The sequence below is a fragment of the Callorhinchus milii genome, unplaced genomic scaffold, assembly GCF_018977255.1.
Source record: "Callorhinchus milii isolate IMCB2004 unplaced genomic scaffold, IMCB_Cmil_1.0 Scaffold4, whole genome shotgun sequence".
In the NCBI taxonomy this organism is placed as follows: Eukaryota; Metazoa; Chordata; class Chondrichthyes; order Chimaeriformes; family Callorhinchidae; genus Callorhinchus; species Callorhinchus milii.
This window is the reverse complement of record NW_024704745.1, coordinates 18,541,571-18,552,115: the sequence shown is the minus strand read 5'-3', so window position 1 is coordinate 18,552,115 and position 10,545 is coordinate 18,541,571. Positions and strand designations below refer to the sequence as shown.

General features: G+C 38.1%; 1 protein-coding gene across 1 annotated transcript; it reads left to right on the top strand.

The window, feature by feature from the left end:
* Nucleotides 1–807: 807 nt before the first annotated feature.
* LOC103177477 (ankyrin repeat and SOCS box protein 11) lies at nt 808–8,658 on the top strand. Its single transcript, XM_007891648.2, has 7 exons — nt 808–1,822; nt 4,899–4,978; nt 5,380–5,487; nt 6,208–6,358; nt 6,838–6,972; nt 7,472–7,663; nt 8,228–8,658. Exons 1-7 carry the CDS (start codon nt 1,696–1,698, stop codon nt 8,350–8,352), a joined length of 918 nt encoding a protein of 305 aa, XP_007889839.1. The 5' UTR covers nt 808–1,695; the 3' UTR covers nt 8,353–8,658.
* The last annotated feature ends 1,887 nt before the right edge of the window (nt 8,659–10,545 follow it).

Below are 10,545 nucleotides of genomic sequence, written 5' to 3'. Positions count from 1 at the left end.
TGTTGTAGCTGAGCCATGCACACCCTAAAATGAGTTAACTAAAAATGTCCAATTCACACGTTTCTCAGAATTGAGATATTTATATTCTGTTTTAAATGATTCATTTCAATAGTAAAACAGCCACTTGGTGTAATGCTTTGCATTGGCCATTCATTCTCTGCTGTAAACACCATTGCTATAAACATCAGCAACTGTTCCAGTGATTAAAATAGATGTCATATGATATTGTGGTGCAGCCAAAGCTTGTTTTTACAATAGCATAGGCCAAAATGGAGGTCAATCACATACTCGCAACCTTTACCAACATTTATGTCACAATTTTTGCTTTGTTTTGCTTCAAACTTCTGATCAAGATTTCCTTGGCTTTGCTGACTCATTTTTACATTGTTAAAGGGAATCGGAAGGAAGCAGCTAGAATTGCAGAAGAATTTTACGGAGTGGTTCCAGGTAATGAATGCAGCTTTAAATCTAACTGGGACTCAATTAATGCTTTCTCGTGCGCCCTGGTACACAAGCATACTGTATTTCACTTGGCCTTTCAGCCTGCAGAGCTCTTGACACAGGAATCCATTTCAGCTCTTATAGACACTAGTAAGTAAGGTTCACATTAATAAAACTTAGTTCGTACTGTAGTTTTGGTTAGAACTTTACACCTTTAATTTTTGGTTAACAGTTTCATATAAAACAAGATTTACTAAATTGTGTAGTACACTTTCTGTAATGTATTGTGGGTATGTTATCAAGTCACTAAAATGATCAGTTATATTAAATGTATAAATGATGCATTATACACTTCATTTCCTATACTCATTTTTAAAATGTATAACGTTCAACAATTTCATTGCATAAATGAAGCTTAGTAAACATGTAAGCAAGCAGTCTAGTACTCTTATGTCAGATTAATACTAATTTGGAGGGCAAAGTGTGACATAATGTTTGAATTCTGTTACCTGATAGAATTGAGCAACTTCAGAATTTCAGGATGTAAACTATGGAGCAGGAATTGGAAGTGAGGGCCACAAACATTGGCTAAAGAGGATGTCTGGGCTAAAGCTTCTTCATTCACATTGCTCAGATTTAAAGTTCTTTAATATTCTATCTCTGGAGGATAGAGATTCATCCTCCATGACTGACAATACTATAGTAATTTGTCCAAACGAACCATTCTTCATATTTAATCTAGGCAGTGAGAGTTACAAGGTTATGTGACTGTTAGTTGAGGTTATTGGATTACAATTCTGCCCAATCTACTCTCGTTCGATTTCTCCCTCTCCCCATTTGGTGAGATCCATTGAATTTACCCGCAGCTTATTATCTTTCAACCTTGATGTTCTGCACAACAACATACGGTTTCTGATAATAAAAAAACAAATAAATTAAATACATAGTTGAAAAAAGTAAGGGTTCTTGATCAAATGCCTCATTGGTTACCTTTTAGATATTACTTTCTAATGTCTTAAACCTTGTGAAGACAGTATTCCAACGATGGTGAGATAAGTCCTTGATTCAATAGTAAATGTTAGTAGCAAACATCCATGTATCAGCTGAGCTGTAATTAGCAACGGTGTTGGCAAAACACTTTTTTGTCTGTTGCTGTCTTTAATAACATGATACGAGGATCATGTGATGTTTGCTTTCTGAAGACAGTCCAAATGTTGTTGTCAGAGTGCGTTGGTTGAGAGAGCAGTATAAGCCATGTTTGAAGAAGGCGAGTTTGACATTAATATACAGGAAGCAAATGAATTATCAGTCAGTTCTGGCTTACCACACAGGTTGAGGAACATATTATACGGAAATCACATCTGCCATAACTTTCAAGGAGGTATGTAATTCACTGTGAATAAGCGGTGCTTAGAATCATCAAATATCCATGCATTATTTTCTCTCTCTGTCGGTCTACTTAAAGGTTTTTAGATGGGGAAAGCTTCAAATCAAGGGAAAGGTTCTGCCTCTTGACACAAGAGCATCAATTACAAGGATCGGATAGTACTTGTCAAGAGGGCGTGAGCGTAGCCAATGGATATGGATGAGAGTCTCGTTGACCTAGGAAGAGAGGTAATGGCAGAGATGAGTAATGTTATGGAGGTGAGGGAACACTCATCATGTAAGAGCATACATAGATATGACGTTTGAAGGAAAGTTGGGAGTCAAAAGTGCACAACCATGTAGATTATTATTGTCAGCACCTGAGATGAAGAAGCGCCTATGGTAGCCAAGCAGAATAGCTCTGTCTTGTCTACTTTTAATTGAAGAGTTAAGTTGAAAGACTAGGGATATTAGTTGATTTGTTGATCACCATGTCAAACATTGTGCAGAACAATAAGCAAGACAGACTGGATGCAGAACTATATCACTAAATTGGTGGCATTCAGAAGTTAGGCTGAAAAGTAGTCTGGGTAAGTGGCATCTGGAGTTCTACGTACAGTTCTGCTGGTGGGACCAAAGAGAGCTACCCATGCCCTAGAGGCAGTGCAGATGAAAGAAACCAAAACAATCCCCACTATGAGGGAAAAGTTAATCTCAAGGTATGTTTTCTCTCAGGCTCCTCAGTAATAATCCTTGCATTTGATATAGTGCCTTATCAAGTTTTTGAGGCATCTCAAAGCGGTTCACAGAATATACTGTAAAGTGAATTGACTGTATATTTGTGGGCGAAATTACATTTTAAAACTGAAAAATAACAGTGCGATTGGCGTATACTTTTTTGGCTATTTACCTTCTGTATTTAGTAATCAATTTTAGTGTGATGTCTTAACAGTTCTGTTTTTTATTGACCAATCTATTAATACTTTACTGCTCTATGGGAGTCTTTTTTGAAAACTGCCTCAGCCACTTGTCAGCCTCTGGAGTTTTTGCAGCCTGTTTGTGTTATGTGATTGAACAATTGATCAAATTTCACTTGCTTAAAATGTATCTGTAAACACAATAAATGGTTTAAGAAAGAAAAATGATTTAGTGACGGTTCAGAATCTTCCTTGGAAAATCCCAATTATATTTGGCCTTTTTAGTGGAATATGTAGTGGAATACAAGGATAAATGGGTACATACATTTCTTTTAGCGTAATTCTATTTAATAATTCATGAACAATAATGTTTAGAAACCTGGAAAGAATTTTAAATTAATGACTTCTGATCAAACCTTTCATTAACTACCAAACTCCTGAAGCAGCAAAATAATAAAAACCCATTTGGAGATGTCAGAGGTACTGGATTATGCCTGACTACACGTGACTCAAATGAGCAGTCTGAGAACTAGTTTCACATGAATCTCACGCCAAAATAAAGAGTGTTGGAGCTGCAGACATGAGACTGTTAAATGAACTGTGCAATGGAGATTGGTTAATTAACCATTAAAGCAATACATAACCATTATTAGGTCACAAGCATTGTGAATGAAAAAGTCTCCTTGGCACATTCAATTTCATCTTTCCAGAACAGCCTTCCTACCATCTTCCCAGTGTCTTGACCTGAACCATTCTTCCTGCTAGCCTATTCTAGATATTGATAACCTGCTGTGTAAATAAATACTTTCTGATGTCTATTTTAAGATGAACTTGTATCCTTTGCCTTAATGCCTTACAAATTTGAAAGAATTGGAATGTGAAGCCAGGAACTGCTTGCTTTGCAAATACCACTGTAATGTTGGGTTTAGTAGCTTTGGATTTTCCTCTGGTGTCTGTCTAGCTCAGTTGGTAGCACTCTAGTTTCTGAGTCAGAAGATTGTGGGTTGAAACCCCACATTGAGACTTGGAACCCATCTTGGCTATGCTGATGCTCCAATGCAGTGCTGAGGGTGTGTTGCATAGTTGGAGGTGCTGATTTTTGGATGAGTTGTGAAACCGAAGTACCCCCTACCTGTTCAGGTGGACATTAAAGATTTCATGGCACTATTTGAAAGACAAAGGAGTTTTTGCCTGTGTTTGGCCCAAATAAAATTGGTTATTCACTTCATGGCTGTTTGTGAAGTATTGTCTTGTGCAAATTGGCTGCCGTATTAAGGGTTGCCGCCTCCGGGAAGAAACAAAAGCCACCGTCCAGCCCATCATCAACTAACAGGGTTCTAAACAACCTGTCACTTTACTAAGTTTACAAGTAAGTAAATAAGTTTGGAAAAAATACTGAGTTTTATTCTGTTTTTAAATTTGATCATATAACAACACTTTTTTATATAGAAGGTTGCAGCAAGCATCTAGTATATTGGGCACTGTTATCAATGAACAAAACATCTAATGTACTATTGTATATTGTGTGTGTGTATATATATATAATACTACCAGCTGTACCAGCTAGAGCTACCCTTTCAACCAAAGGATCCAATATGGAATGTAAATTGACACACAGACAGACATTTCAGCTTTATCTATACTCATCTGGGAAGACTCCTGTGGGAGGACTCAGCATTTTAAAAATGTAATTTTTTAGCTTAGCTTAGTCTCTGTTATTTATTTTGTTCCCTCCGCTTGGCTACGTGCGTGCTCTGTGACATAGGATGCCACAGCACCACTTTGACCCGATGGCCACCAAGCGTCACTGCAGTGAAAATTGCAAAACTGAAATAACTCATAAATAAGAGATACTCAAAAACAAATATGCCCATGTCACTCCCAAGTGCACGATCTTTCCGATGAGGTATAAATCATGTCTATGTCAATCAGTTATTGAGATTCTTCTTGAAGCGCAGATAGACATTGTTGTTTTATTAGTATAGAAAATAGATTACATAGTACACTCAGAATTTGGCAAAATGCTGAGGATACAGGGAGGAAGAAGAGCAAGTACAATAGAAAGGAAACGTTCCTCTTTAAGAGCTAGGAGCAATGAATAAATAAAAGATAAAATTAATTTCATTGAGCTTTCCACTGTGCAATAAATGCTGTTCCACCATGTTTATACTACAGGGTCTTGGGCTGACCGGTCTCCCCTCCATGAAGCTGCATATCAAGGATGCCAATTGTCCCTGAAAGCATTAATTGCCCAGGTAAAACCTTACTCCAACCACTGCAAGCATTCTAGTCCTTCTCAGAAATGAATATGATTTGCATTCCCATGTTTTGTTGAAATGGTCTATGACTGATTTGTTTGGTGAATGTAGTTATTTTATAATTCAAATCAAATTCTAAATTCCAATGTGAAAATCTTTATTATTGATTTTATATTTGCATTTTTCATACAAAAATTTTTCTCAATTTGATCAAAATTATGATATAAACAGCAATTTACACGACTCCCTAGAGTATATCAATACATCCTTCTGAAAAGGAGTTAGATGGATAAATAATTGCCACTAGCTATTTCCAGCCAGCTCTCGATAATGATGTTGTGATGTAGAGTGCATATGAATTATGACCTATTACTAACTTCACTGATATTATTTTCCAGGGATTCAGTGTAAACTTAATAACAATAGACCGCATTACTCCTCTCCACGAAGCCTGCCTTGGTGGTCATGCTGCTTGTGTAAAGGTTTTACTTGAGAACGGGGCTAAGGTAAGAAGAATCAAGGTAAACTCCATGGGTAGGTACATTATCAGAGATGTTCTACAATATCACTGTATGTATACAATATGTCGGCATCCTGGCTTTTTTCCCCCTTACAACAATATATTTTGAAACTAGTACATAGATATGTACCATATATGTAGAGTAGGCACTAATATTCTCGTTTACTTCATTCCTATTCAACACTTCCTTCTTTCCTGTATCCCTATCAAGACACGTCTCATTTTTTCCAACTGTCCTTAAAGGAGCAAAGAAAAACAAGGCTTGAATTTTGACACTGGCATCTCATGGATTTGGATGAGAAATGGTATTTGGTTTCGAACCATGTCATCCATACAATAAACCAAACGTTAGTTTTGAGGGAAACACTTTTTTTCATTGAGAATTTCTGGTAAATCTCTTGATGCCAGATCAACTCGTATCATTATTTATATAAAAACACAATTTATGAAATGGATATCTTGTGTGGAATTTACTAGTAAATACAACCTTTTGGGATGCCGTTACATAACACCCTCCAACTTTGAGCTCAGGTTAGGAGATTATCTGAGTAGGATGTCACTCATTTTTAAGAACAAGTCCATCCCAACCCACATTTTTATTCTGTCTGTAGTTTAATAGCCTGAACATTGGAACAGTTTAATAGTTTAACCAAAGGAACACACTGCATTTTTCTGTCAGCTATCTGTTGCTTGCATGTTTTCTCAGGTAAATGCAATTACCATTGATGGAATCACTCCACTGTTTAATGCCTGCTCCATTGGCAGTGCTGCATGTGTCACTGTTCTTCTACAATATGGAGCCAAAGCACAGCTGGAATGTCACTTGACTTCGCCCATTCATGAAGCAGTACGTAAAGGTGAGAAGACAGCAATGCTGTCTCATGGTTAACCTATATTCAGTATGTTTTATGCTACACTGTTGAGGAGACATACTACACCTGCTTTTATAAACCAGGGAGAGTGAGAGTTACCTTCAGAACTACATGGTCTTATGCTTCAAATATCCCTTTAGTGAACAATCCATAGTGTTTTTATAGGTGACTAAAGGTTCCTCTGTGATGGGATAAATATCCTCTTTATTAATTATATTGATAAGGAGGATATTCCTTATCAACTATATTTGGACCAATTCTAATTGTGAAGATCCTCCCTATTTCCGAAGTAAAAGTAAATTAATTTAAGACGGCCTTAAAACAGTGAAGTTTCATTTGGTTTGGTTTAGACTTGTAGCAAACCCAATGCACTTATTACAGTGAAAAAACGTTTTTCACACTTGACTCTGATAAAGGCCATCAGTAGATATTTTTAGGGAAATAATTTGTTGCCTTTTAACCAGGTCACAGAGATTGCCTTGAGATCCTCCTGGGCCATGGAGTGGACATTGATCAGGAAGTTCCTCATCTAGGCACACCACTTTACATGGCTTGTGACTTCCAACAAACCGAGTGCGTGAGAAAACTTTTAGTCTTGGGTAATGTATTTTTTTTTACCAGTACTACTGTCTGTGTGTATGCGTGTGTTCACGTGCGTATGTGTGTTCTGTTCTTTCTGGGTCACTGCTATCTGTTTATTTTGTTGCCCTTTTTATTAATCCCATCTTCCAGTTCTTAAGTTTCTCTCTCTACCCCCACCCCGATAGTAATGGATTGTAGCCTGCTAGCAATACTGGAATTTTGACCCATTTCAGTTAGAATTGTATTTCAAATACAGTACATGACTATAAAGGGGGAAACATTTATTAAGATGGGAAACTTGAATAATATACCCTGCATATTGAAGGTGAGCCTCACATCACATACTGCCCGCTGTGACTCATCGTAAGGGTTCTTTGAATCTATTTAAGTATTACAATAAAACAAGTTAATATTTGTTTGGCTAGTCTTTGGGAAGGAAGCAAATACAATATAACACAATAATATTTCAGGATCTCGTCAGACATGTACCTTTATCTACTTCACCAACACCTACAGGAGCCAGTGTTGACACTGGCAGGTATATGGACTCACCTCTTCACGCTGCAGCTAGAAGAAACAGTGCACAAATAATCCATTTGCTAATAGACTGTGGAGCAGATACTGAAGCTAAGAATGAGGAAGGAAAACGGCCTGTGGAACTGAGCACAGCAAACAGCGCTGTCGAAAAAGCATTCTTACTCCGTGAAGGTACAAGTGCTATAAAAACATAACACATTATATATTTCTTCCCCCCCACCCCACCCCCAAAAAAGGACTGACATTTGTTGGAGTTGTACATGGGTTGAAGAGTTAATGTAGTCTGTGGTTAGGCCTACAGCCTCTCTGCCCCCATCCTTTAGAACTCCATCCCACATTGGCCTCGCTCCCTACCTTGCCTGCTTCAAGGCACGTCTCAAGACCTTCCTCTTCATCCGCGCCTTCAGCCACTCTCCTACCCTCCAGCCTCACTGATCCCAACCCGCCCCCCAGCTTGGGTCCGAAACTCTGTCTGTCCAGCACCTTGGGACGTCCTCCCGAAGTGAAAGATACTTTACAAATGTAATATTGTATTGTAAGCAAATCCAGGATGTAAATAAGGTAGCACCCTAAAACAGGTTTCTACTTCAATCCTGGAGTCAACAACTTGCATTTATATAGCGGCCCTCACATAGAGTAGATTCCCAGAGGGTTTGACATGGTGGAGCACGACATCCAGCCAAATCAGGATAATTCCAATGTACCATGACCCTTGTGTTGCTTTGACTCCTGTAGGTCCCGCTTTCCTAACACAGCTGTGCCGTCTACGTATACGGAAGTGCTTGGGAAGACTGAGACTTCACATGATATCAAGACTTGAGCTTCCAGAAAGGATGACGGAATTTCTTCTTTACCGGTAGCAAACTCGAGCCTGAGGAGTGGTTCCCAACAAGATTTTAAAAATTCCTTGTCTCATCACGTGATGCTGCAGGGATTTTAGAGGCAACGAGTGCCTTTAATGGTGACTCTATATGCACTGGTTGTACAATTAATCCTCTGAATCCTTTTAGTAGTTGCTTTACTAGATGCATTATACACTCCATGTAGTACATTGATCAATTGGGTTGATGTAATCTCCTTTACGTGGCAAATTTTTCAGCTCTTTCCCTGCGGGCTTATAGAAAAATGTAATTTAAAATGTAAATGTGGTGTAGCTCAGTGGTTAGAGCACTCGCCTCGCAAGTGAGAGACCTGGATTCGACTCCCAGCAGGGCGATACCTTGGGCAAGTTTCCTTATGCCACACGCCTGATAATAATCAAGAAAAAAAACAATAATAAATTGGTCATTTCAATCCATGACTATTTGTGGGATGCTGCTGTGCGCAATTGGCTGCCGCGTTTTGCCCACAAATATAGTTAATTCACTTTACAGTCTATTCTGTGAAGCACTTTCAGACATCTAGACGTCGTGAAAAGCGCTATATCAAATGCAAGGATTATTATTATTTAAAGCATAATTAAAAAATGTAAAATGAAAAGTTACTCTTTTTTTTCTTTACTTCGATTTTCTCTTCTCCTCTCCTGATGGTGTTTGACTTTTCCACTGGGGGTATGGTTCCACAGCACATGTTACTGTTTGGTATCTCGTGAAGCAGCCATTGTTCAAGTATGAACCTTAAGAGCGAGGGTTGGGCAGGTCATACACAGCATGGGGGGCATCACAGCAAGCACCATTTGTACTCACTTTGTATATACCATGCATACCATCCAGCAGGGATCAATTGATAGTGAACAGTGATTTTTTTTCCCCTTTCCTAACCTAAGCACTGATGTCGACTTAGTTTATTTAGTGTTGCTCTGGCCGAGATCATAAGATTGGCTTGAATGAAGAAGGCACTTTGGGACCTCTGATTTCATTCTTCCTCCCATCACAGCATCACGCTGTTTCTTAAATGAGTCCAGCAAGCTGTCCTCAAGCACTCTTTCTGGCTACCTTTTCTAATTGTTAATTACCATCTAAAGTAATGGAAAACTTCCTGGTATCTGTCCTAAAATTACCCTTTGCACCTCTAAGCCTATGTCCTTTGGATCTACTTTCTTGATGCATCCTAAAGTAAATTGGCTGACTCAGTCCAGTCACCAATTCTTTTTGAAACTTAAACAAAATTGTGACACATCAAATAACTTTACCTTTAAAACCAAGATGAGAACTAGTTGAATTCTATAACCAGTACAGTATGGGTAGGAAATGAAACCAAGGTATGATTCGATAATTAGCATCCTTTGCAAATCCAGGTTATAACTCCTGCATTTTAGTCTCCTCGGCGTAGACAAATGCAAAATTCTATTTCAAATATTTTATACACTATTTTTACTCCAATATTTGGATTTTACTCCATTGATAGCTCTTGCCCTATTGTGGTATCAAGAATTGTTTGTAATATTAACGTCATAATAAAAACATACGATACATGAAAAAAAGATAATTACAACCAGATTACAATTGGTTGTCAGGATTCCATTCAAACTGTCTGAACATATGTCGACCAAAGTGAAGGTTACAATGTATTTCCCAAAGTGAGTATTGCAGTGCAGAATGGTAGAGCAACTACAACTTGCATTCATATAGCGCCAGTCACACACATAGCATCTCAGAACAGCAAACAGTCCTTTATTTCGGAGGAATTCCCAAAGTAATGATTTAAAAGGAACTATTATTGAATATAAGCCAGATAGAGCAAATTCCCATGATGGATAATGTTTTCTCAACACACTGCGATGCACCTAAATTTGCATTAAATGACAATCAATATTATTGTATTTATTTCTAAAAACAGCTGATTCAGGGATGCGCAAGGAGAGAGGACTTTCCTCCAGAGCCACGTGTCATGAACGTCTCAGCTTCTTAGTATTCTTTTATATTTTCAGGTATTCTGAGCTATTTTTAGCCATGATCGTAAATGTTATGATCACACAGTTGAGTTGCTCGCTGTGGTCTCACTTCAGTCTGGAGCCAGGATTCCATTATAAACGCAACGACTGTGTGGTTCAATGACACGACTACCAAGCATATAATAAGACATCAATTATAATCATAGTGGAGTCCTGTAGC

What these genes read in the sequence shown, in the direction of transcription:
- LOC103177477 (XM_007891648.2), top strand. Translation starts at nt 1,696, where the DNA reads ATGTTTGAAGAAGGCGAGTTTGACATTAATATACAGGAAGCAAATGAA. An exon ending in GAGAAAACTTTTAGTCTTGG is followed by an intron (nt 6,973 to 7,471) that starts GTAATGTATTTT and finishes CAACACCTACAG; the next exon opens with GAGCCAGTGTTGACACTGGC. An exon ending in AGCATTCTTACTCCGTGAAG is followed by an intron (nt 7,664 to 8,227) that starts GTACAAGTGCTA and finishes TGACTCCTGTAG; the next exon opens with GTCCCGCTTTCCTAACACAG.